Genomic DNA, 26,385 nt, shown 5'->3' on the forward strand with positions numbered 1-26,385 from the left:
ACGCACGGAGGCACCTTCAGCACGGAGGGGCAGGGGAAGCACAACCGGGGTGCTGTGTGCTTGACACCCTTTCCCCTCTCCTGTCCCATCTTGGACCACACCTCTGATTCCGCACACGCTGCCTCTCATCAGGGAAGTGAGTCTGTGTCAGAAAAGCAACCAGGAGCTCTGCTCTGCGTTCACAAGCCGGGGCCTCGAGGCCAGCCCGCCTGGTATTCATCCACCACTAGACACGTCTCCGCATCTTCGATGTGGCCCAGGATGCCCCGTCGGGCCCACAGTGAAGCCTCCATTCCTATGGATTGTAAAGCAGGCGGGGCTCTGACGCCAAGCAGAGTCCGAGGACTCCGTGCACTGATAGGGAGCTCTGCTGATAGGCCATGAAGCTACACGCGCTTCATGTGACCTCTGATAGAGCTGAGTAGCAGACAGGGACTTCGGATCTGCAAACTGCCCCCTGGTGTCCAGTAGCTTCCTCAGAAAACCCCTCGTGTCTTAGCTGTTGGCAGAGCATCTTACAGCCCCGTAGTGAGGGGGCACGATGTGATGACGTGGGATCCCTTCAGCTTACATTGAAGGTTGACTTTCAAAGACCATGGAAGATCATTGCTACGTCTTGCACGAGCTAACAGACAGAACACTGCCTTCCTAACCTCTATGTCCAGTATCTGCAGAGCCATTGCCGTAGAGAAGAGACCCTGACATCCCTTTATGGGGAAACAGCGGTTTTCTTCGTTATAGGCAGCGTCTGCCCTTTCTGTCTTGGCTTCCAGGGAAATTCATGCTCAACTTAATGCTTAGTCACTGTCATTAATCACACACTCAGTGATTTTCTTCTAAGTATTTTCTTGTCTAGGTTATGTATTGTCTGACGCTATATCTAGTTCAACAACGGTATGCTAATTAACACGGGAACAGCGGTCCACAAGTAAAAAGTTAGTGAGCACGTGGCCTTGTGATGAAGATTGCAAGTTGGGGAAGAAATGTGTTGTTTCCCTTCTTGTTCTCTGCCCCAGGTGACGTGGCGGGAATCGGCTGGGAGAGGACCGAGGGGACACCGCCCCCTCCTGGGCAGCCGGCCAAAGGCCGCGTGTACTTCACCTACTGCGGGCAGCGCCTTGCTCCCTACCTGGAAGACGTCTCTGGTGGGATGTGGCCAGTGGTTCACATCCAGAAAAAGGCAAGGTCCCCTCATTGGAAAGGAAAACAGATTCTGCTGCGGAAATTGTTCTTAGAAGGAATGGGGAACGGATGTCAGGCCGTCAAGCGGGTGGCACTGGGTGCACGCTCCACCGTCGCCGGGCGCTCTGCTCCAGCTGAAGACGCCGTTTTCATGGGACTGTAATCCGCGGGGAGAGTCGGACATTAGTCACCCACACACGGTCATAAATGCGGCACAAGAGAGAGGAAACAGAGCTGTTCACATCCTCATCACCCAGCCCTGGAAGATGAACGGCTGGGGGAGGGGACAGGCTCAGCAGTGGCCACAGAGAGGGGGGCAGGGGTGGAAGCCCTAAAGGTCGCGGGGTGTGCAGTACAGGGAGCAGGAAGCAGGGCGACAGGGAGGCCCACAGGCCGCAGGTGCGGCACTCCAAGGGGCCATGCGGGCCCTCGGCCCGTGTCACGTGCCGCCCCACGCAGGAACGTTCCTTTGGATGGCCGTCGAGTGCATTTGCCCGCAGGTGTTAAAACTGAGTCAGTTTCTACTTAAAACCTGAGTTCACTCACCCTTTTCCTTTGCTATCTTTTCCAGAACACCAAAACTCGCGCCAACTTTGGCTCCCGCCCATTTGCCTATGCTGAAGGGCAGGCCCACCGCAACGCCGCCGACCTGTGCACCGACCTGGCCGAAGAGATCAGCGCTAACTTCGAGGCCCTGCCCTTTGCCATGGCGTCTGACAGCGACAACGATGCCGGCACCAGTATTGCGTCAGACCCCGGCACTCATGGGCCACCGTGCCGGATCGCGGCTGTGGCCACCGCTCAGCAGCGTAAGCCACTATCTCCTAGGGAACCTCTGGTACCCGGGCCAGCGGGAGCTGTGAATTTCCCCCAACACTTTCCCGGGGGCCTCTACACTCCAAGCAGGGGTTGGTAAATGGCAGGCCAGACTGGCCCAGGAGGAAGCAGCGCAGGCTGGAAAGGGCCTTCCCACATCCCCACGGGAGGCCTGTCAGCCGTCGAGGGGATGGAAACTGAGGAGATGCCCATTTGATGCAGAAAAGCCCAAGCCCCAACATTTCCATGTAAAATCTCCTAATTGGTCAGTGTGGAGTTTTCAGGGTTTTTTTTTTTAAAAAGATGCTTTTAAAAACTAAGCTCACCCAAGTATAGTAAAATGGTCATTGTAGAATCTAGGGCTGGAGATGTAGGTGTGCACTATAAACATGTGCTGGTTACTTTAACCTGTCTGTAAAGGTGGAGGTGCAAATAAAATTTAAAAATAATAATAATAATAAAGAGGTGGAGGTGCAGCAGTGGAGCCGGTGGGGCGGCGGGGCTGAGCAAACTGAAAGATCTGGCCAGGGAAAGCTGGTTTGTAAACTCTTTTTCGAGTCTGTTTACTTCTTGTGATGAACTTTCCAAATTGTTCTCTGAGTTGAATTAATATTACCCATAAAAGCGTATTTAGCATGAGTGTTTATTTATTACTTGGTGCTATGCTTATACTCTCCCCCCGCCCCCGCCAGTACTCCGACTCCTATCTCCCACAGCCCAAGAAGCCTCTGCCGGGTGTGAGAGACACGCGGGCAATGTGTCCGGCCTGCTCTTGCTCACTGTCCTGTGCCTGTTTCAGAGTATGACAGCGACACCTCCTGCCATTACAAGGTGGAGCTCAGCTATGAGAATTTCATCACCTCCGGCCCAGACCCCCACCCGCCCCCCATTGCCGATGACGAAAGTGACGACGACGACGATGACGACATCCCACAGGTGAGAGACTGCGGGCGGGGCCGCTGGGCGCAGCAGGGCTCACTTAGCGCCCTGGTGACCTGGAAGGACCACGGGAGGGGGCTTGAGCAGAGGGTGCAAGGTTGGATGTGTCACATGCTCGCTTAGATCATCTTTGCCCTGTGACTCTGAATTCAGTGCCCACTGGCCACACCTCCCACCAGGACCAGTGCCTGCTGGGCTTTTCTGCCCACTGGAGCGCCAGGGGCTGGCGACCCAGCAGGGGCGCTGTGTCCCGCTGCCTTGGCTAGCTGCCCCCCAGGGGCCGGCTGTTGCCCTCACTGGCTCTGGGGTTGGGAGGACGGAGGGCAGGGCGCTGCTTCTCTGATGGCGTGTGTGCTGTCTCCCTCCAGGAGGACCACTACGCCCTGCTGGTGAAGGCCTGGGAGACCAAGGTTTTTCCGACCATCCGGAGACGCTTTCGCAATGAAGCAGAGCGGAAGTCAGGCCTGGACCAGATCAAGGGGGCATTACAACTAGGTCTGTGCCTTTTCCTCTTCCCGCAGCGCCCGTGTCACAAGTGGAAAGAGGGTTACGAGCCAGAGTTAGAATGTCAACCAAGAAAGAGGGGCTTACGTAACCCTGACCCCACCTTACCGTGGGTCCTACTGTGCCCTTAGTGAACTCTGTGATGGCTTTGCTTAGCTAGTGCCCACCCTCGGTCTTGATAGACCCCGAGATGAAGCTGGGGGTGGGGTGGGGTAGCAGAAAGGTGGATTGCTAGTGCTCCACCCTGGGCGCTGCGGTCCCCGCTGAGCTGTGTCCCTACCGTGTGGCCATGGGAGAGTTGCTGAACTTGACGGGCCCTTCTCATCTGTAACCCTTCCAGCTTGCGGTTCTTCTCCACTCCGAATCATCCCTTCACACCATGTGTTTTCCAGTCACGGAAGGCATGCTGAAACAGGGGCATGTTTTTGTCAGTAATCGGGATCTTGATACAGTCCTGTGGGACATGTGTCCCAGGTGGACTCTGGTAGGAGGGTTGGTGGGACAAGGCCCGCTTCTCCAGAGGCACACCATTCCACAGGTCCCCTCTGGGTTGTAGGGCAGGCTGGGAATGCTGGTGAGCAGTATCCATCCCGTGGGTCAAGAAAGGGTTCAGTACCTGCTTTATATGTAATAACTGCTGTACAGGTCATGTGAGAAATAGCTGAGTTAGTACAAGTAAAGTTTCTAGAACGATGCTTGGCACATGGTCAGCAGTCGGTTAATAGAATTCTTACGATCACGATGATGATGATCTGTCCTTTTCCCTGACCTTCGAAAGTCCTTACTGTGCCTCCAAGCTACAAATAGTGCAAGTTAAAAATTTAATGATACAGGTGAACTCAGAATGATTCCAGAGTCTTATGGGCAAGCAGCTTGTTTCTGTTTAAGGCTCCTGATTTTGCAGAACAACGTTTCAAGATGCTGAAATGCCTTTTCCCGTCGCCTCAGCTGCCCTTTCCAGTGGAATATTAATGTGGGCCTTCCACCATCACATGGTGATGCTGTCCCTGTGCCATCAGCCTGCGAAACACTGTCCAGCCCTGCGCCATCCTCACAATTGTCAGTCTGTCTGAGCCCATTGTTGCAGTCGCTGTGCCGGTCCATCTTCGTGGATTGCCCCGTCCATCTCTCGCTGCCCCTCTCCTTTACCAACCACGACGCCCTTCTTCAGGGACCACATGTCCCAAGTGTGTGAGGCAGAGGCTTGCTATTCATTGCTGGTTCTGAGGAGCCCTGTGGCCGTCCATCTTCCAGCACGAGTTTACTTGTTCTTCTGGCTGCTCGTGATCGATTCAGGGTTCTTAGCCGAGACCATCATTCCAAGGCGGCAGCATCCGCTCCTCCTCCTCATTCACATAGCGAGCGTTCATGTGAGCTCTGGCTGGCAGTCGACAAGACCAAGGCTGGGGTCAGGGAATCTTGGTCCTCACAGTAACAGCTTTGCTTCTGAACACTTGACGCTCAGCCTCCAGGAAGAGCCTCCTATCTGCTGCCGCCCCAGGACGTGCATCTACTCTTGCCTCAGAACTCGAGTCCAGCTGCCGACCCAAAGCCTAGCTAGTGCAGACCATCTGTTTGCCCTCCCCTCTCCTCTCCCAGTTAGCTTGTCTCTTAAGGGGGCGCAGTCTTGGGAAAATGAGGGTGAGTGTGGATTGTTCGGGAACTGCTGCAGGAAGGCCAAGCCAGTGCAGCGGTGAGAGACGCGGGTAGGGAAGCCTGTGTGCAGGAGCCAGTGGGGCAGGGTGGGCCTTCCCGAGAGAGTCTGCCGCCTTCCGACCAGTCTCAGAATCTCTGTGTCCTTCTAGGTTGCTTTCAGACGACTTTTACTGATGAAACAGAAATTGGCCACATTGGTCCCTGGTTGCTGGGAAACCCTGGCGCAGGTCGCTGGGTCTGTCGGGAGGGCTTTGTGTTGGTCGGTCGGTCGGTCGGTCAGCCAGTAGCTCTTGTGCGTTCTTGTAGTCAAACCCCTCCTAAGGGTGGGCCTTGTGCGAGGGAATGAGGCATCTGCTGGAGGCTAGGCAAAAGGCAGAGACTAGGTGGGTCCTTACTCTCACCGAGCTCAGGTTAGCTTCTATTCAGTGGGAGAAACGGGATAGGCAAATATGCCGCCTTGTGGTTGCAGTGATGTGTGTGTGTCTCTCTCAAGTGACCCAGTCTCAGATTTGTATTGTCTTATTGTTTATTTTTTAAACTAGCTTGTGTCATGAAAGAATTTGTGAGTTTCCATTTTAGTTTTCCTCCTTTGACAACCCAATGCAGGGCCACCAGATACAGTGAAAGGGAAAGCTGGAACCTGTGTCAGAAGGAAGGCTGGCAGAGCCAGGGTGCTCAGTGATCTCCACCAAGCCAAGCAACCGGCAGATAAATTGCCAGGCTGCACACTGTCAAAGGCAAACAGTTTGTAAGACCCCAAGACACAGGCCATCCCGCCAAGTTGCCGTCCTCACATGGTTCACCACGTGAAATAAGAAGGGCTGAATTGGGGGTTTCAACTCACGGAGGGAAATAGCTCGAGAGGGCTGGGACCGTTGGCTCCTTGTTTGCAGAGGAAGACATTCCCAGCCCTGTCACTTGTCACCGAAAGGTAGTGGCAGCCCAGTAAGGTGCCACCACGTTTGCTGTGGATAAACACCTGGGCTCTCTCCGGTCTGGGTTCTTATTACCCAGGCCCCTCTGCCGGCTTGTGCCTGTGCCTCTGTGGGCAAGCTCCCTAGAGATGGGGCAGGGAGTCAGGGCCCATGTTATAGGTGGGAGACACTTTACAGTCACCTCTGCCCAAAGGTGGCCGACGCCAGCCTCTCTCCTCTCCTCCTTCCAGGTGTGAGAAGAACCTGGAAGGGTGGGTGAGAAGGCTGTGGCCCCTCTAGAGTCACGCCAAGCTGGGTTTTGATCTGTCTTTTAGGGATGGTTGATATCGCCAGGCAGACGGTTGAATTTCTCTACGAGGAGAATGGCGGCATCCCGCGAGACCTTTATCTCCCCACCATCGAGGACATCAAAGACGAAGCCAACAAGTTCACAATCGATAAAGTTCGAAAAGGTTGGTGCGCTCCTCTTCGTTTTGCTTCGGAGGTATCCGAGGAAGTGAGCAGTTGACCTTGAGCCAGGCAGCTCCTGGCTGCCACGGGGTGACCCTCGTCTTCCTCGGGCTGACTGTCCCGGGGCCACACGCAGTCCCACATGCTTACCCTTCCCAGTGCGCTCGCTTCACTTAGATCGCACGTGTCAGAGAACAGCAGAACCAAAGACAGTGAGGAGCCCGAGCCGCTTACTGTTAGGAGTCAGTGGAAGAGGGCCCGCCCCAGACACCGCAGAGCGCTCAGGCAGGAGGCCGGGCCAGGACTCCCGCCTTTCCCCCACCTCTTCTGAGACAGGAGTCACATGACTCACCCCCAGGAGGTGGATTTGAGCCCATGGAGAAAGTTGCGTAGTCATCAGCCCGAAGAAGCCCTGCCCCACTCCCCAGTCCTCCTCCCCTGGACTCCCTGGAGATGGCAGGCAACCTCCGGGCTCTGCGTTGGCCTGTCCCAGACATCGGACCTCGTTGAGAGAAGAGAGCATGTCTGTGTCTGGCTGCTTCCGCCCACTCTCTGGCACAGAGCACTCTGTCACCCCAACCCCCCACCCCAGCTACCCCGCATTCCGTGTGCCCATGGATCAGTTCGGCCCTTAAGAGTAACGGCTGCAGGGAATGGCCCTGTTCACGTCTGTGTGTGGACGCGTGGTTTCCTGCCTCTCCTGTGCGGAAGGGATGTTTGCATCACTGAGCTCTGCACGTGGGTGTCAAAGGACCCCCGGGGACAACGGTCAGCAGTCTGAGCCCACTAGCTTTCCACTCCCGCCGGCCAGTTCTCCTCGGCCCTATTGGGTCGCTCTGAGTCAGCATGGGCTCGATGGTGGCCGCGTGGGCTTGAGTGGTGGGTCTCCACTAACCAACCATGGTTTTCCATTTCTCCTTGGGGACACGTCGCTTCAAATCCCCTGCCCATTTACGTACGTAACCCAAACCATCGGGCCGTTGTTCTTACGGTACGGACGAGGTCTAGGTTCTCAGAGCATTTTGGGTGCCGCCTGGGAGCCGTGTCCGGCTCCATTCTTCCTGACCTGAGGCTAACGCTCCGTGCTCTCAGAGCTAGTTTAGATGCTAAGAGCTAAGGTCCCAGGGCGATGGCGGACCTGCTGGTGAACACTGACTCTCGCCGCTCTGCTCCTCAGGCCTCACGGTGGTGACCCGCTCTCCAGACAGCAATAACGTGGCCAGCACCGCCGTCGGCACCGCCCTGCCCAAATTCGCCATCCGAGGGATGCTGAAAACCTTTGGGCTTCACGGAGTCGTCTTAGATGTTGATTCAGTAAGTGAGCTGTCTTTCAGACTCGTAAGATTTCAAACTACTAAGCCCTCGGATGGGGGCCGAGACTTTCTTGCCTGGACGCCGCATCCCGTCAGCGGGGTTTACCCAGACAGGTTGCTCTTCCAGTTAGGGATGGAGAAACCATGCCACCTGCGGGGCTAGCAAGGACACCCCATGGTCCCACATCAAGGCCTGTCGTAGAGCAGGTGCCCTGGCTCGTCCAGGCCCTGCTGCCCCAGCCCACACACCCAGGGGAGACCTCCCCTGGTCCTTACTAAAGGATCCCTGGTGGTGCAGTCTCGCAGCACTTGACTACTAACTGAAGGGCCAGCCCGCAGCCCCCTCGGGAGGCAGGGGAGGGAGCTGACCCTGGGAAGATGGCAGACCTGACCGTGGAGACTGGAGGGAGCAGGTCCGCTCTGTCCTAGAGGGCCTCCGGGTCAGAATCAGCTCCATGGAAACGGGCTGGCCCCTCAGGAGGGCTGGTCTGTGGTCATCGTGACCGTGGCGTCTAGAGACTGGTCAGGTGATGGTGGCATCTTCTCCCTGGTTCTCGTGGTGGCTGCTTCCCTGCCTGTAAAAGAGGTCGGTGTGTGAAACTCGAGCACTCATTGTCGGGGTCTCCGCCAGGATTTTGTGGGGTGAAGGCAGAGGAGCAACAGGAGTCGTGGGAAGAGAAGCAGAAGCCTGCTTTAGAGAAAGGGTCCTGTGACTGCATCATCCTGAAGTTCACGAGGGAGACCCCGCGGACGGACGACAGTGGGGTGTCTGATAGAAAGCCGTGTCTGTGACGAAGGAGAGCTAAGTTCTGGTCCCGGTCTGAAGGTCCAGATCATGTTAGGTACCATGAATGCTTGCAAATTCTTCCACAGTGCGTGGACTCCGTTTTAGCAGGACTTACTTAACCCTTGAACTCTGTGTGGACAGGCTGCTGTTTGGTGGCTGCCTGAAGCGGGGGACTTTCAGATGGAGACTGGCCCTCAGTAGACTGCTAACCTCCCCAAGCCGTGGAACACGGCTGCCTGACCGGGGTCCCCAGAGAGCACATCACACATGACAGTGTCTAGCAAGAGAAATGCGTCCAACCCAACAGTAAAGAAACAAGAACTTTGCTCAAGAATTCCATTATTCCTCGTGACTCTATGATCCCTCATGTAATTTGATTCCCTTTTTAAAAACAACCCCTCCAAAAAAATAAATAAATAAAAAACAACCCCTCCGTAACAATGACACTGCCATTTGCGTCCGGAAGGAGTCCGGATGAATTTACCTTTGACTTTCCTGCCCGTGATCTACCCGGCTGGTCGCACGCTTGAAGAACAGCGTTGACCCAGAGCAGCACGCCTCGTTCCTGGCAGCCTCGTGTGCTGAGACAGGGCAGCACCCTGCTCTCTCCTGTACATTCTCGCCATCTCTGGTCGCTCTCTGGCATGGACAAATCAATACCCGCTACCAGTCCTAGCCAGCTACCTGTGCATTTTGGCCTCCGTCCAGTGTCATGAAACCTGCAGTATTTATCATCGTCATCTCTGCTTATAGCCTTCCTCCCCATTTCTTTTTCTGTTTTGATCCGAGTGACTCCTTATAGCTGATGCATTGACTCCCATTTCTATCGAAGAGTTTATAACGCCCCCTGCTGCTTAGTGGCTCTTGTTCCTTTTCCCAGGAAAGTAGATCATTTAAACTTACCTTGATTGTGTTTCAAAAATGTATTACAGATTCCTTTTTAATTCCATTATTTTGTAGTATTCATGAAATAGCAACTCCTGAGCCTCAAATTTAAAAGCCTAAAAAAGGTGTATAAAACACCTCTGTCCCGGGTTTAGGATCCATCTTACCAATATGGCCTGATTAACATAACAAGAGCCCTATTCCAAACAAGGTCATATTTCTAGGTGTGGCGGTTAGGACTTCTTATAACATTCTCCGAGGCACAATTCGGTCTATAATATGATCCTATAACTGTAGTTTGGAAAGCATTTCCTGTCAAATAAAGCTTGTGTTTCCTGTTGCAATGCTTTCTTTGATCTCACTGATGATAGCAAGTCTGTTTTCTGTTTCAAAAACAAAAACAAGACCACCCTGGTGACAGGGTCTCTCTGCACAGGAACGGCCCCACAGCCCTGGTGGCACAGTGTTTAAAGCACTCTGCTGAGAACCAGGAGCCCCGACGCTGGCACCCGGCAGGTGCTCACACACAGGTGGAAACGTGTCCTTCGGCTTCATTGATGCCCAGCCTGGCTGACTTTGGGGCCACTCCTCTTCCCTGAGGGCACCGAGGCAGCGCTTTGGAGACTGACGAGGGCTTTAAAGAAAAATAGGATGAAAAGCTAATAGATTGTTTCCAGGAGCCTTTTTGAAGCGTGTGTGTGTGTGTGTGTGTGTGTGTGTGTGATATATAATTATATGGTACTTCACGTTTTCTTTTTCTTTTTTTATTTACCTCACATGTTTTCTAAATTTGGTAAACGAAACTCCATCCCCTTCCACTGCTGCAGGTAAATGAATTGGTGCAAGTAGAGACGTACCTCCGAAGTGAAGGTGTTCTGGTCCGGTACTGGTACCCCCTGGATAGGCTGGAGAGGCCCCCCGCAGGCTACCGCAGGACTGCCACCAACGGGCTGGTCACCCTGGACAACACCAGCCTTCAAATCCACAGGTAGGCGTAAGCCTTCCTACAGGGAGGTTGCCACAAAAAGCTACCCCTCCGCCCCCCCTGTTTGGCCATGTGCCCTGTTTGTCCTGGACAAGAAGGCAGGGGCTGCCTTCAAAGTGAGGCGTTAGCGGGAGAGACCAGCACAGTGGGATGGGAGCCGGGTGCTCGGGGTCCCTGGCGTGTGCACCAGGCGCCCTGCTGAGCATGGGGGGTCAAGAAGGTGCTCAGAGAGCCAGGAGAAGACCATGAAGCAAGTGAAGAGGAGGTCTCCCGAGGACGCCGGGCACCGTGTGAGCGGCCAGCTGCTGCCTTGGTTAAGCTAACTGGGTTTACCAAATGCTTTCTGGAAACACTGAAACCTGCCAGTTTGCACCTTGTGGGGTTCTGTGAGGGCGCAGAAGATGTTAAAGGCACACGCCCACCCCTGTGGCTTAAAGCCTAAAGATCCGGCAAAATCCCCTCCCCCTCACTCTGATTCCCCAGTGAATTGTTGCCTGTGGTCTTAAAAATTCTCCTGGTAGCAATTCAAAAAGGAAAATATCATTATAAATGGAGTTTCCTAAGCTCCCCCACCCCATGTTATTTACCCACTAGTCACCACAGTCTCTCCTTAGGGTCGCGGTCTTGAACCCCTTATTAGCCAACTTGAGGTGTCTCTAGCTTTGACCTCTTCCTGGGACTCCATGGGTCCAGTTGACCCCTTGACACCTCCACTTGGGTATGGCCAGTCCCGGGGTGGGGTAATTGATCCTACATGCAGGTAGATGACCTTTGCGAGGCCAAAATAGCCCACCTTGACCTTAGCTTTCCGGGGGCAGCATCGTACCGGTTTGTCCAGCAGGTGCCCTGTTGCTGGCGGCGCACGCAGACACCAGAGCTAACCCCCACCCGCCCTCCCTTGTAGAGAGCTGCTGCGCTGCGAGGCTGCGCTGGCCAGACTCTACTGCCGCATGGCCCTGCTCAACATCTTCGCCCCCAAGCTGCCTCACCTGTTCACCCGCCTCTTCCACATCCCGGCCGTCCGGGACATTACCCTGGAGCACCTGCAGCTGCTGTCCAACCAGCTCCTCGCCCCTCCCCTCCCAGGTAAACATGGCTTTGCTACTGTCAGCCCCAGAGCCACAGGCCCCAGACTGGGCCAGGTCTCCCCATCATGTGTGCTGGGCTCTCCCATCCTCCACCTCTGGAGGGCGCCGATCTCCCTCCGTCTTTAAACACCGTTAGGTGTGTTCCTCACGTTAGTCGTCAGAATTAAGCAGCCGCGGAGCTTCCCAAACTAAGTCAGAGTGCGTCAAGGAGCATGACGCACTGTTGATGAAACGGCCTCACTGTGCCCTGCCGGCCCAGTGATCGCCAGCCTGCCCGTTCCCAAGCGCCTCCCCTGCAGAGCCATCAGACCCCAGAGAGTCGGGTGGGCTAGCCTGGGAGTGTCTGATGAACTTGGGGCCCTGGGGGGTGAGGGCCGATGCCATATGTCTGCTCGCCTGGCACACACCAAGATTGGGCCTCCCTCTGCCAAGCCCGAGACTGAGGGACGTCGCTATGTGCCTCTGCCGCTCCACCTGCAACCTGCTACCTGGTCCCCAGCAGCTGTCACTGAAGTCGCAGTGAGGCAGGCTCCACTCTTCAGCCTGCACTCCCTTTTTAGGGCAGCTGCCTTCCGGCTCACAGCTGTGGAGTCCCTGGCAGCACACGTGTGTGCACGTGTTTGAATGTGTGTGTGTGCACATGCTACCTCTCCACCGGTCTGTGTGAACACGGGGAGTCTGCTAGCCTACCTCCGGACTTCGAGCCGTAGGATGTGCCTGCAAGAGACTGGCCGTGTTGACATCGAGGGCTGTTGCGATGATCACACTGCTGCTCCACAGACTGCGCCAAGGCACCCTGACAGCCCCGCGCAGGACCCTGCCTCCGGGTGGGCCAGCAGCCAGATGGGTCAGCTCTCGGAACCCCTCCACTCCAAGCACCTAAGGTTTTACTTCAGTGGTCCTGGGGACTCCAGACACTGAGGTGGATTGGCATAAACGCAGTCCCCCGAGAGAATGTGCTACACCCCACTTTGCTGAATACCAACCGGGTCTTAAAAGTTTATGAGTGGCCGTTGAAGGTACAACTATTAATCTCCCCCTGTCTGGAAAGTCAGAAGTACGTGAAACAGCCCAGTGGACTCAGGGCCCACGCAAACATCCGTCTCCACAACCCCGCGACCAAAGAACTGGGTGGTGGCCGGCCCCCACTGTCACCTGCTCTTAAAAGGGTTCTCTTTAGAAGACCCTGGGCAGAGTAGGAGAAAGGGGTCTGTCTCAAAGTCATAAAAGAGACCAGAGAAGCAGGTGGAACCCCTGAGGCTGGGACCCTAGTCACCCTTTGCGTGTGGAATGAGACTCCTCCCGAGGCTCCGCTAGTAGACAGGCAGGCCCACGGGAGGATCAGTAACACGTCTTAGAGTCACCCATGGAAAATGCCCAACGGATCCGGTGGTGATGGCGGGGTCTCTGGGTGTGCTGCTCATTTTCTGTTACGTCGGACTTGGCCCCCACGGGCTGCCTGAGTGTTGTCAGCGGGTACTTTCCTCCCTGTCTGCAGACGGCACCCTCAGCTCCAGTTCCATCCTCCTGGCGCAGTCCCTGCAGCATTGCAGCCACGGCCAGAACTGCTCGGCCACTGACCTCTTCTACCAGGGCAACGCCCAGACGGTGCGCGAGTGGCTGAACGTGGCCATCACCCGCACGCTGCACCAGGGCGAGGAGAGCCTGCTGGAGCTCACCAAGCAGCTCTGCTCCTTCCTGCAGGTAACTTGCTGTCTGAAGCGCTGCACGCACCCCTCAGCCGGGCATTCCCACCCCGCCCTGCTCCAGGTGCCATCGCAGCCCCCCAGGACCCCTCCTCCTGGCCATTCGAGCTCACTAACAGCCCAGGGAGCTGAGAAAGTGAGTCTCGCGCTCCTGACCAAACGTCTCCTCGCAGACAGCCCCTGAGCAGTTCCCCTCGGAAGAATTCCCCATTTCCGAGTCGAAGGTCAACATGGATGTCAACTTCCCCGGAGCGGCTTTTGTGGTCGTGTCTTGTAAAGAAAGCCAGTCTGGATTCCGCAAAGAGTAAGGGGCCTGCTCTGCGGACGGGGTGGCGGAAAGGGGGTTCAGCGGGTGGGGAGGGGACGAGTCAATGATTTTGCGCAAAGTGACAGAGCAGAAGAGAGAGACGTAAGTGGATTGGGTTCTAATGCCCATAGTATTTCAAAGTGGACCCCTCGTGCCACAGTGGTTCAGTGCCCCGCTGCAGACCGAAAGGCTGGTGGGTCCATCCCACCCACTGCTGCTCTTCCACAGGAGGAAAGGCCTGGCTGTTAGCTCCCTAAGGAGGCCAGCCTGGCTCACTCAGACTCGAACCCTCTGGGCCGCATTTTACAGTTCTTTGTGCTGCTGCGCACATTTGCGTGTTGGGGAAATCTCTCTGAGCGGCGTGGCTCAGAGGCCTTCTAAAGAAGGAAGGCGAGATCGGCCTGATGGGATCTCACGAACTAGCAGTCCTGTGTCTCCGGTTGACACCTGCCCCTCCTCCCCCCGCCCCCAGCTCCTCCCTGTACAAGGCCCCCTGGGCCAGGGTGCTCGTGTACGGCCTGGGCCACAAGGTGAAGCGCAGCGGGCAGCTCAGTCTCATCGAGGCAGTCTGCTACCCCCGGGATGCGTCTCCAGCCAACACCGGCCTCACGCCGCCTCCCACCACCAACCAGTACCCGTCGGTGATCCTCTCCACGGACAAAGTCCACATCAAGCTGGGTAAGTAAGCCGCCACACGCACACACCCCCACCCCACCCACACCCCCACACCCCGGCTGTCGAGGCCCGCTCCCTGAGCCCTGTGTAAAAGGGAGGTGCTCGCTCCACGGCAGAAGGGCCTTTGCCTTGTCCACGGCTCCGGCCTTAGACGGAGCTTCGTCCGCAGAGCAGGGAAGGCGCGATCCTAGGTGGGTGGTTCTTGCTGAGTCTCTTCGACCGCGACCGCGTGCTCTGGGCTCTGGGGGGGGATGAGTGAGCATCACTGTATCTGTCCTGTGCCAGCTCAGGTGTTCACTCGGGCTGGGAACACGAGCTTGCCATCGCACCTCTCATTCCTTCCTCCTGGTCACCCTCCCCAGACCCCGCAGTGAACAGCGCTTGTCGTGGGCAGGCGGGCGGGATGGAGCTGCACCGGGCCCGGGCCCTTTCCCTCTCACTGGCAATTCGGGTCAGACTGCCACCAATGCCATGGCTGCATGGAAAATAAAAAAAGTCAAATCAGCATCTTAGAAGTGCTTTAACTAGTCTTAGGGGCACCTTGCTGGCCTACTCCGTAAGCGTCATGGTCTTCCTGGGTGCAACCCACACCCAAGGGTGAGCCTTTCTTTACCAAGCTGGGGTCTTCCCAGGAAGCCTTCAAGATTGGACACCAAGGGCTCCCTGGCTGGTCCTTCCCCAGTCTCTCGGCACCCAGGAAGTGGGTCCGTTGGAAGGCTGTCCCACCCCTGGCCCCCTGGCCCCTGGTGCTCATTGGGAACTTCTGGAGGTACCTTTCCTCCCACCCAAACAGACCCCGCCCCTGGGGCGAGGCTGGCTTCCCAGGCCCCATTTGGGCCCCATGCCTGACAGATCCCTTTCTCAGGTGGCCCTCCTTCCCCGATGACCGTGCGCCCGGCTTCTTGCAGGGGTGTCCCCGACGCCGGGAGCCGTGCTCATGCTACACTCTCTGCCGCTGGAGTTCCCACTGGCCATGGCCTTCGCTGAGCAGCTGCTCTCCTGGAGGTCGGAGGACGAACCTGACACCATCCCGACATCCGTCCTCCTGCAAGTAGTGGAGCTGCTGGGTGAGGCTCCCTCACCCCAGGACCGCGGGGCCTGGGGAGCTGACCCAGGGGCGTGGGCAGTGGGCTTCCTGGGGTCAGGGTGCAGAAGGCCAGCAGTCTGACCACGTGGTCGGTGCATTTATCAAAAGGCACAGCATCGTGGGCCTCACATTTGAACGGTTCGCCGTGTGCCAATTGACCACCAGAATTGCCATCAGTCAGGGCTGAGCTCAAATGGATGACAGAACTGCCGATGTGCCTAAGGATGAGACATAATAATCTGAAACCAAGGGGGGATGGGGTGTGAATGCTGGCCCGCCGTGTTCTCAGGGGAACCTAAGCCATTCGTGTCTCTCTTCACTGTAGCCTCTCTTTGAATTTCTTTTATTTTTATAAAACCGTCTTAAACAACCAGATGTTAGAGGGGAAGGCTGCACTGGAAGGAATGCCTCCGTTGTTTAAAACTTCCCAGTGCAGATAAAATGAGAAAAGTGACAGATGACCCCCACCCTGCCAGGCTGTCCCTGAGCCCCCTGCCTCCCCTCGCTGCATGAGAACGTGGCCTCCATCCTGCCAGGGGAGGGGGTCGGTCATTTTGGGGGGATTTTGTTTGCTTGTTTTACCAAGAAAGCTAGAAATACACAGAGAGTGAGTGCTCCAATTTTAAAATGCTGGCCGCTGATTCAGGTTCTTTAACCACATATCCAGGGGGGACAAGAAGGCTGTGGCCAGTCTCTGCGCCTGGGTCTTCCTCTGTCCTGTCAAGGGCATCTGCTGGAGGGAGAATGGAGGCCTTGCTCCCTGTGGGAAACCCGGCTCTAGTGGCTGGTCACCAACCTTCTCAGCAGCCTTCTGAGCGAGGAAGTAGTGGCTCCTCTGTGACACCAGGAGCGCTGTCCCGATGGCCCAGGGACAAGGCCACATGCAGATCTGGGGCCAGGCTGCCCGGCCCGAGAGGCCGCGCCACTCTGTGTGTAGAACACAGGCAGGGCTGCTCAGGGCCACTGTTCTGACCGCTGCACTTCGCCTCCAGGGAACTTCCTGTGGACCACGGACATGGCGGCCTGCGTGAAGGAGCAGGTGTTCCACCTGCTGGCGGAGCTGCTGCGCACGGTGCACGCCCTGGAGCAGAGGAGGCTCCCCGCCGGCCTGTCCACGTCCATCGCCCTCCAGCTGAGCCCCTGCCTGGCCACGCTGATGGCCCTGCAGTCGGAGCTGCACAGACTCTATGACGAGGAGGCTCAGAGCTGGGCCTCAGGTGGCGCCTGCGGGAGCTCCGGGACGGCCGCGGCCGCCGAGCAGGGCAGGTTCTCCACGTACTTCCACGCGCTGATGGAAGGCTGCCTGGCCGTCGCCGAAGTCACCCTGCCCGCCAACATGAGTGTCACTGCCAGCGGGGTGACCTCCACCACCGCCCCGAACCTCAGCGACTCCTCGTCCTCATCCTCGTCCTCCCCGGGCCAGACGCCTCAGAGCCCCAGCCTGCTGTCCAAGAGGAAGAAGGTCAAGATGAAACGGGACAAGGCCGCCTCCTCGGGGAAGCGCGCGGCTGCACGCGCCATGGAGTGCGACCCCGCGGTGCTCAGCATCGGGGGCAGCAAGCCCGAGGACATGCTGTGGTTCCACCGCGCCCTCACCCTGCTCATCATCCTCCGCCACCTCACCAGGAAGGACCCGCAGGGGCTGGGCGTCACCAGCGACGCCATCGCCGACGCCTGCCAGGCCCTGGTGGGCCCCACCGCCCACAGCCGCTTGCTGGTGATCTCCGGCATCCCCACCCACCTGGACGAGGCCGTGGTCAGAGGTGCCATCCGCAAGGCCTGCAACGCGCACGGCGGGGTCTTCCGGGACGAGATCTACATTCCCCTGCAGGAGGAGGACCCCAAGAAGCCCAAGGAGAAGGCAGAGGGTGGGGACGTGAGGGTTGAGCCCGAGAAGCTGCCGGGCTTCCCCGGCACGGACAGCCTGGAGGTGAGCACGTCGAGCAGCTTGGCACCCGCCATGAGCATCAGCGCCTCCGCCTCCACCAGCCAGGCCTCCATCTGCAGCTCCCAGGGCGTCTCGCAGACCGTCAGCGACCTCTCCGCCGACCCGCTGCCCATCCCGCCTGGCTTGTTGGAGCCCCACGTGGTGTCCAGTCAGGAGAGCCTGGACATTTCACTATGCAGCACCGGCAGCCTGGGCAGCCTGGGTAGTCTAGGGGAGCCGCTGGACAATCCGGAGGCGGCCTCTGTGTCAGACATGGGCTCCGTGTTCACCGTCACCTCCCTGGACCACCAGCCGCTCACGGCGCGGCCCATCAAAGGCTTCGCAGTCGTGGAGGTGACAGCCCCCAGGTCCCAGCTAGTCTGACTCCCCAGCAAGCAGCTCGGTGGGGGCACCCCAGGGACTGTAGACGAGGGCCAGTGGAGCCATTAACAGCGCCGGTGGGAGGGAGGGAGGCAGGCAGGCAGTTGGGGAGTTGGCCAGCCCCACTCCCCCCAGGATATTTCTGAAGCAGCCCCCCTGTGGGGTTCGCACATGCTGTTGGCAGGAGGGTGCTTTCCCCAGGTGTCTGGAGCAGGGGACTCACCTCGGGCTGGTCAGGCCCCAGGTGACTCTGAGTTTCAGATGACATGTAAGTTTAGAAAGTCTGCGTCCTGCGCCCCGGCCTTAGGCTGAGCAGCAGGGCCTGCCCTCTGTGGACAGAGACCCAAGGCGGCCAGCGCTGGCAGTGCACTGCTCTCTCGCTGGCCCCCCTGGAAGGAGAGCTCATGGATTGAGTGGTTTCTTCCCTGGAACCATTTCTTTTGATCCGTGGGCCACCACCCCCACCCAGGGCTTTCCTCGGAGCCTGGCCTTCAGCCCCCAGGACAGCAGGGGCTAGGCTGCTTCTCCTGGAAGCTTCTGTGGGTGGAGGTTGGCCAGGGAAGCCGGCCGGGCTTCCCACGTCAAGCAGTCACAGCACTGCAGGACCAGACCGGCAGGGCTTCCAGGGAAAGGCAGGGAGGACACAAAGCCTGGGTGCCCTGTTTCAATCCTGAGCCTTCTCTTTTTTCACGCAGATACGGTCCCGGGCCAAAATTGAGAAGATCCGCGCAAGCCTGTTCAACAACAACGACTTGATTGGCTTGTCGAGTTTGGACGGCGAGGACGAGCTGATGGAAATGTCCACGGAGGAGATCCTGACGGTGTCTGTGGTCAATCAGAGTCTGTTTGACACGCAGGGAAGCCCGGGGCTCGAGGATTATTTCAATGATAAGTCAATTAAAGGTAGGTCGCAGATTGTAGAGAGGCGATTTTGAAAACGAGTTTGGTGGTGTTAGGGACATGGAGTCAGGCGGCCACTGCCCCCGACAGCGTGCCCACCCCACCCCCCATGGCGTAGGGAGTAGGTTCCCGCCCTCTCCCAGCTGGCTGGCTGGGGAGCAGCCCCAGCCCCAGCTTGCCTTCTTCCCACAAGCTCCCATGACCCCCAAGAATGGCTCTGCTCCACCTGTACCCCGCTGGGACTGGGGTGTCAGTGCTCACCAAGAGCAGGGTCTGAGCACACTGCTGCTGGCGCTGTGGAGCACTAGAGGACCGCTTGCGCCTCCTCTCACAACCTGATTTTTGGGGACTCCTTCCAAAGTCCTTGTTTTCCATCTCTCTTCCCCCAAACTGTTCACTGTGGTGTGGGCGAGAGTTTGCCCAACAGACTGGCTTTCCGTTCACCAGTCCGCACACTACTTGACTTTTACTCCATTTGTGCGGCTTCCGCTTCCATGTGCCCTCCTCGCCCCGCCCTTCCTGTGTCTATGATGCCCTCCCCTCCTCTCGGAGAAGCGTGGTGGGCTGCTCGGAGAAGTCCGTCCGTGCCTCCTGGGTTTCTGTTCACCCAGGTCTGTTTCCCACCGAGCTGGGAGGGAGTCCAGGTCCCGGCTCACGGGGTGGATCAGGGCCATCATCTTGGGTTCCATCAGTCTCCGTGTGACCAGTCAGCGCATCCTTTTCAGGGTTGACTTTTATGCTGTTTCCTCCCTCTGTGCAGGACCTCCTACTGTGGTCCCCCAGAAGGCTCTGGTAGCTGCGGTGCTGGACACCGTCTAGTTCTGTAGATCTTGGCGGAAAGCACAGGGATTTTCTGCTTCCAGGGAGTAATAGCAGGGTGATCACACTGCACCCACCTTGCTGGAGGTGGACGCTTACAAGGCTCCCCCTGGTAAGGGTGTGCATCCTGCAGTCCTTTGTCCTCTGTGCCTGACCTGGTCTTTGGCCCTGCTGTGCCATGGCCCAGGAGAGGCAGTGCCACAGAGCCGGCTGAGGGGAAAGGGCAGGAGGGCGATGGGATGGATGGGAACCATGCATCGGCCCCTCTAGAGGGTGTTAGCGGTGCCTTCAGGAGCTTACACACCAAGCCAGCAGCGATTCCACCCGCTAGTGACCTCACAGGCCAGAGCACAGCTGCTCCCTTGGGTCTCTGAGAATGTGGCTCTCCACAGGCAGACAGCCACCCCACGTTCTCCCTCAGAGCTTCAGCGCAGTTGGGAGGTTTGAACCACAAGCCTTCAGTCTGCAGCCAGCCCCTTAACCCTGCATTACTCAGGCCTCTCTCTAGAACAACTGTTTGGGGGCAAAAAGACCAGTTGGTTATTTTTTTCTCAGACCAGTAGCCAGCATTCTTGCTGTTTAGAAAGCATCCCTGGGCCAGCTCACGGCGCCAGCTCTGGAGCAGAGTCTCAAATAGTCAGGAGCTGAACCCCTAGTCCCCACAGAGGAAAGCTTGCTGGCCACCTAGCCTTCTCTCCTGTGGGGCCACCGAACCCCAACATGGTGAGCTGCTGCCATAGGACAGCCAACAGGGCAGTGACTCCATCTCGGGGACGCCCGTCCCAGGGGTCGTCGCTGCTTTGCCACAGGAGAGGGGCTGGCTGTGTGAGGAGCAGAGCACCGGCTCTGATGTGGCTTGACTCCACTGCTCTGTAAGGCCTGAAGTTTTACTGCTTACTTAGTAAGTGCAAGGCAGAAACTCACAGCCAATTCAAGATTAAAGGATTTGTGACGGCCGTTAACAAGTTGTCCTGTCAGTGAGAAACGCTCAGAGTAGTTGTTGGCCAGGACATGGTACAAAGCCTCTGGTGTGCCAATAAGTGCCCAAAGGGGCATGCTGCCCCACTGTAAGCCTCAAGCCAAAGGCATTCAGCTCCAGCTCTGCGGGTCAGCAAACCCAGCTCCCGGAAGCAAGTGCCCAGAGGCACTCCCCTGGACTCCACTTCCATGGGGCAGCAAGTCCAACTCCCCCAATTAAGTGCCCAGAGGCTCCCCACTCCACGAGCCAGCCTCCTGCATAAAAGCACTCTGCCTACTCACTCCCTGGGTGGGTGAGTCCAGCACTCTGCTCCGTGCTCTGGCGCCTGGTTCCACTGCTGCTCCACTGGTGGCATAGCTGTCATCCGGATCCCCGAGGTTCACTGCACAGGGATCTCGGGCCCGGGGGACGCACTCCACTCTTGACTTGCTGGTAATGAGATCCCTCCTCCTGCTTCTCAGAAGGGTTTTATGCACAGCAGGATGGCACTCCAGGGAATCCTGTTGGCAGTGACTCACAGGGCAGTCCTGTGGCCTCTTCCCCCGCCGGCTCGTGCAGGGAATGGGCATGTGGTGGGAGTTCAGAGACTGCGACAAGAGTCACGTGCTCCTGAAGCTCCTCCCCGCACCCCACCGGGGAGCACATGGGCATAGCTTACTGCAAGGAAGCCTGGGAATGGACCAGGCGTGTGCCCAAAGGGGCAACCTAGGTTTTGACCTCGCTACTGAATGTCTGCTAGTCATGAGGAACAGCTGCCTAATGAGTACAGACTTCCCTTGGGGGGTGAGAATGTTCTGGAACTATGCAGAGGTGGCGATTGTACAGCCTTGTGAGTGCACTCAGTGCCGCTGAACTCTCCACTTCAGAATGGCCCATGGTCTGTGCCGTGGATTGCATGTCAATTAAAAAGAAAATGCATATTCAACGAGGTCCACATGGAAGAAGCACACCAGCCTGTGGGACCCAAGAATTGCAAAAATGCCATCCAAATCTGAAGGAGGGAATGGTGTCACACTTTAAGTTGTGAACTCCTGGCTTGCAGACGGCGCTGCGGATGACAGTGGAAGCCTGAATCTGCTTGCAGCGTCCACACACAGAACCCCTGGCGAAGCCCCTGGGACCATAGTTGGAGGATGGGAGTGGCCTTGTTACCAGGCTTTGTTACTTAGCATTGGCCTCAGTGAGAGTAGAGGTAGTTAGGTTAAGATAACCTATCCTGTCACCTGATCTCCTTTTGACCCATTCTAAAGTTATTTGGGCTTAAAAAGTGAAGGGGCCATACACGTGGATTAAGCCTCTGGTGAACCCCCTGACCAGGGACCAGGGTGCGAGCACCCGGCTGTCACACAGAGTGCAGATGCAGTGGGGCTGAAATGTAGCACCTTGTTCGATCTCCTTTTGACTCATTTTAAATTTGTCCTGCTTGTCTGTATGGTCTGCTTTCTTTTCCATTGAGGTTTTTCTGTTTGACTTTGCTATTGTTGTGAGGTTTTCTTTTTAAAATGTTCTTCTGGGTAAAGGGGAGCTGAGAGCATCGACGATCGTAGAACCTCACCCGATGGGATTGAGCAACACAACTGATGTGAATGCACATACTGCAAAGTGTGGGCATGTCGATAAAAATAGGATGCGGCGTGTTTTTCCTGTACAGGAGACGCAGGGCAGGGCAATCTACCGAGGGAGCAACTGGATTAATGGTTCCTTAGGGGGTGGGGGGGCGGACCAGGGAGCTAATAACGATGAGTGCAAGACTGAAGATGCTCTAAAACTGGTCGTGGCAATCACAATGCAGCTGTTCTTGATATGACTCAACGACTGAATTGTATGTTTGTAGATGATTTGCCAAGAAGACATTTTGTATTTATGAAAAACCCCCTTTGCAGGCTTTTCCTGACATCTGGTGCTCATGGCAGTTTCGTCTTGTGCCTCCTTCCCCTCTGCCGTAGGCGAGAAGCTGGTGCCCGGGGCCAGAGAGGTTCTGACGGAAATATTTAAGAGCTGTGCCCACTCGGAGCAGATGCTGAGCCTGACGCCAGCGAAGCCCATCAAAGTCTCTGACATTTACCTCAGCAAAGAGCAGATCAACTCCCAGACACCCGGCAACCTTCTCCACGTCTTCTTCACCAACGTCCGGCCACCCAAAAAGGTGCTGGAGGACCAGCTCACCCAGGTAGGTGCCGCTCCTGCCCACTGCTCCTCGCCGAGCCTGCTGCCCTGCCAGCCAGCCTGAGACCCCTCCGTCTGCGTGTGCCCCACAGATCCTGAGGAAGTACGGTGTGCCGAAGCCCAAGTCGGACAAGAGCAAGTTCGGCAAGGCGGGCAAGGAGCAGCACCCCGTGAAGGTGGTCAGCACCAAGCGGCCCATCTCCAAGCCGCCCGCCAAGGACAAGGCCGTGCTCAACAGCGTCAGGTGGGGGCAGCTGCCAGCCTGGCCTTCCACCCCTGGGAGGCGCTGGCTCAGCCTGTGAGCAGTCTTGATAGGAGCAGTAAGCTGGCCCGCATTCTCTTTTTCTCGGGTGTGTTTATAAGTTCTTTTGACCACATAAACAATGCAGTTATTGTGGACAAGATCAGAAAACGCTTCCGTGTGTTTTGAAAAGAGCTCGGTGGACGTTGGCGGGCTTTGCTTGTTACAGCTGAATGTGCATGCTGTAACTCTCACTCCGGGAGTGTCCGTGGGGCACAGCTCCGTGGCAGATGCAGTGAAGGGCCCCCTCCCGCTCCCACCCAGTGCCCGGCCGAGAGCCAGTGGTGCTGGTTTCTTCTGTAACTTTCCAGCATTTTGCTCTGTGTATGAGCCGATGCGTGCTTCCTACACCTGTATGTTTTCAAACTCCTGGGATCCTCTCCTGTCCCCGGGATAGGGCAGAAGACTGTTGTTGTCACGTGCCTCCCAGGGTGACACTGTACGATACGCGAGCCCCGGGTTGGGGGTGGGGAGAGACGGATCCTAGAGAGCATCTCAGGAGCCTCGGGTGCTGGCCGTTCGGCGAGCATTTGACCTCGGCACCAGCACGGCACCTTGTTTCCACCTGTAGCTACACAACATTGTACTTGGTGAGCCCGAGGTTTAGTTCGTGGAACTTTCTGTTGGCGGAAGCTCGGGGACCCTGGACTCTGAGACACTCTGATAGCCAGATGTCACCGCGTAGGACTCTAGACTACTGCTGAAAGATGGGAAGAACAGGCCTCTGTGCAGGGTGTTTTTCAAGCCGCGCTGCTCATAGAACTGGCTGTGAGCCTGGAAATGGGCTGGCTCTGCATGCTCACGATGGCAGCAGCAAGCTACACGTGGCTACTGGGCCCTTGAAATGTGCCCAGTGGCCCTGAGGAAATGTACTTCCCGTTTGACGGCATTAAAGCTGAAGCACGTAGTGTATCTGGCCAGCAGCTGCCTCCTGGGACAGACAACACAAGCCCTAAGTATGCAGCGAGAAGGCTGGAGAAACTTCAACATCTGTTTGTCTTCCGAATTGGCACAGTAAATGGCCCTTGGTCTGAGGAAAGGCAACCTGGTACCCAGCCCGGCTCCTCAGTGAGGAGCATGCCCATGGGCGGGCTCCCGGTGCTCCCTCTGGAGGAGGAGGGGAAGGGTGTGGGCGTGCCGAACTCAGAGCCCCGTGGTTTGGTCTACAGCAGGACCGCCTTAAGTGAGAAGAAGCCGACCGTGAAGCCCAAGTCCCCGGAGAAGAACAAGCCGGATGAAAAGGACCCGGAAAAGTCGCCCACCAAAAAGCAGGAAGGTGAGTGAGCAGTCTGGTGGGAGGCAGGGTCCGGGCCCGCTCCCCCTGGGGACGGACAGTCCACTCTGGGACGAGGCCTCCACTGCCGCTCCTGCCTGACTGGCCCCTCCCAACGCTGCACCCCCTTGGGTTGTCTGTGGTTCAGAGCGGGCTGTACTTCAGCCCCCTGGGAACTATGGCCGGCCAGCGCCAGTCACTTACCAACACCAGTGAAAGGCCATCTTGCATGGCCAGGAACGTCTGTAGCTAAAACAACAGCTCCAAAGTCTCCACACACCCAAGGTGAAGCCTAGATGATTGTGGTGAGCAGTAAGGATCAGGCCTTCTCCTTGGGGACATTAAACACCACTCATGGTAGCGCGTGCGCACACACAGAGGACGGGACTGTAGGAACACGGCCACGCCCCGGGTGGTCCGGCTGACCGTGCGAGGCTGGGGTCTTGGAGCCCCTGCAGAGTCTAGGGGATTAGGTGTGGGCAGGCAATGGGGGCCCTGGAGGTCAGGGGAGCCAGCGGGCCCTATGTGACCTCGACCCTGGCCGAGAGAGGCTGGAGCCCAGCGTGCTGTGTCGTGAGGCTGACTTGTGCCCGGCCCTCCCCCGGCTCCGCATGCCCCCATGTTCGCTTTGCCCCCAGTCCCCGAGGAGAAGTACCTGACCTTGGACGGCTTTCACAAATTTGTCATTGACCGCGCCAAGCAAGACATCCGTAGCGTCTGGAGGGCCATCCTGTCCTGTGGCTACGATCTTCACTTTGAGAGGTAAGAGGGTGGCCGCTCCACCAGCAGGCCCAGGACTTCCCGGGGGCCATTCTGTCCAGCGCATCCCTCAAGCCTCCTGAGTTAGTTTCTCCCTCTTCGTGAGAAAAAGGCAGCAGACGTCAAGCAGGCGCAATGCTATCCAAGCGAGACAGCCACCCTGCGGGCTCGGGACCAGGCTCCCAGCGCCTCGGCCGCCGCAGCGGGACGCGGGCAGCACGGGCCTTTTCGATACCCGGCGTCAGCACTGAGAGATGATCTGTGCCCGGCGCTGCCACAGTGGACGAGGGTTCACAGTCCCATGGCCTTGGCTCCGTGGGGGGCGGAGCACACTCTAAGAACTGTGGTCTAGAAGCCGGTGGAGGGCTTTGAGTGTGGGGTTGGGGTTGGAAGGTCGAGGCTGTATTGTAAGTGGAAAGAGAGTACGTTGGACATGTGTCCTGGATGGCACCTTCCCGTGCTGTCAGACAAGAGGGGCTCGTGAGGACTGACCTCCCCAGGAGGCCCCGTTCGTCCAGAGGCTGAGGCCTCGCTCAGAGCGCCATCTTGGTAGGATCGAGATGACCTCGAGTGGGGGGGGACCCAGTGCAGCCTCCCACTGGAGGAATGGTGACTTGCACGCCTAGCGGGCTCTCCCAGTCTGTGCAGACCCAGCCGGGGCCGCCCTGTGACTCTGGGCCCAGGGACGCCGGCTGTAACCGGGTAGTAGCTCCATTGTCCCCCAGGCACGTGGTCTCTGGAGACCCGTGTTTACAGGACCACAGAAGGGAAACCAGACCAGACACCTGTCTGTACTCAGCTTCCCCCATTTTCCCTGTCACGTGATATTAAATCCTTTCATGAGGCCACTGGCCGGCTGCCCATGACCGAGGGGAGTGTAACTCTCTGCGGCTGTGTCCGATGCTATGCGTCGGGCAGATCCCTGGAACTGGGATTGGTGTGTCCGTGGCTGATGACACTGGGCAGAGCAGCGGCCATGCCTCCCCCCCAGAGCCGTCTCTGGTTTTGAGGTGGAGAAACCGAGGCTGTGCACGGAGGCCTAGCTGTTTGCTTCGTGTGCTGACTGTGTCTCAGAGTTCCCACAGGAGCCTGCAGGGCAGCACCAGACAGCCTGTCCCCGGAAGCCAACCTGCTCCCCGAGTGCGTGGCCCCCATTCACGTGTTCACTTGGAGATGCCAGGCTAAGCCGGTGCTCCGGAAGGAGGCCCGTGGCCCCGCAAAGCCCAGCACACTCAGCCCTCCCTGCCTCTCCCCAGGTGTGCCTGCATCGACGTCCGGCACGCTCAGAAGGCCTCCAGGAAGTGGACCCTGGAGATGGACGTGGCACTTGTGCAGTACATCAACCGGCTGTGCCGCCACCTCGCCATCACCCCCGCCCGGCTCCACCCCCACGAGGTGTACCTGGACCCCGCCGACTCCGCTGACCCCAGAGTGGCCTGTCTCCTGAGTAAGTGGCCATAGGGGATGTGCTCTTCGGGGATTCCACTGTCAGCCAGCCAGTGGGATGTCCCCCAGGGTGGCACAAGGCTGCATGGACGGGCCTCATACCAGGGAGGCAGCCACAT

General features: G+C 57.5%; 1 protein-coding gene across 5 annotated transcripts in view; it reads left to right on the forward strand.

Annotated features, from left to right (window-relative positions):
- The window catches only part of HECTD4 (HECT domain E3 ubiquitin protein ligase 4), a 181,802-nt gene that overhangs the window by 148,435 nt on the left and 6,982 nt on the right, over positions 1 to 26,385 (forward strand). For 4 of the 5 annotated variants that reach the window (XM_075534534.1, XM_075534536.1, XM_075534537.1 and 1 more), the window contains exons 49-67: positions 1,017 to 1,180; positions 1,754 to 1,991; positions 2,798 to 2,934; positions 3,306 to 3,432; positions 6,347 to 6,484; positions 7,660 to 7,796; positions 10,295 to 10,455; positions 11,357 to 11,538; positions 13,039 to 13,244; positions 13,420 to 13,550; positions 14,026 to 14,231; positions 15,137 to 15,295; positions 16,308 to 17,596; positions 18,319 to 18,526; positions 22,268 to 22,491; positions 22,580 to 22,731; positions 23,958 to 24,064; positions 24,700 to 24,823; positions 26,077 to 26,267. In XM_075534534.1, the coding sequence (XP_075390649.1) occupies positions 1,017 to 1,180; positions 1,754 to 1,991; positions 2,798 to 2,934; positions 3,306 to 3,432; positions 6,347 to 6,484; positions 7,660 to 7,796; positions 10,295 to 10,455; positions 11,357 to 11,538; positions 13,039 to 13,244; positions 13,420 to 13,550; positions 14,026 to 14,231; positions 15,137 to 15,295; positions 16,308 to 17,596; positions 18,319 to 18,526; positions 22,268 to 22,491; positions 22,580 to 22,731; positions 23,958 to 24,064; positions 24,700 to 24,823; positions 26,077 to 26,267 (4,281 nt within the window). The remainder of the gene's footprint in view (positions 1 to 1,016; positions 1,181 to 1,753; positions 1,992 to 2,797; positions 2,935 to 3,305; positions 3,433 to 6,346; positions 6,485 to 7,659; positions 7,797 to 10,294; positions 10,456 to 11,356; positions 11,539 to 13,038; positions 13,245 to 13,419; positions 13,551 to 14,025; positions 14,232 to 15,136; positions 15,296 to 16,307; positions 17,597 to 18,318; positions 18,527 to 22,267; positions 22,492 to 22,579; positions 22,732 to 23,957; positions 24,065 to 24,699; positions 24,824 to 26,076; positions 26,268 to 26,385) is intronic. The other variant, XM_075534535.1, reaches the window with a different exon arrangement.

Source organism: Tenrec ecaudatus, chromosome 16, assembly GCF_050624435.1.
Source record: "Tenrec ecaudatus isolate mTenEca1 chromosome 16, mTenEca1.hap1, whole genome shotgun sequence".
Classification (NCBI taxonomy): domain Eukaryota; kingdom Metazoa; phylum Chordata; class Mammalia; order Afrosoricida; family Tenrecidae; genus Tenrec; species Tenrec ecaudatus.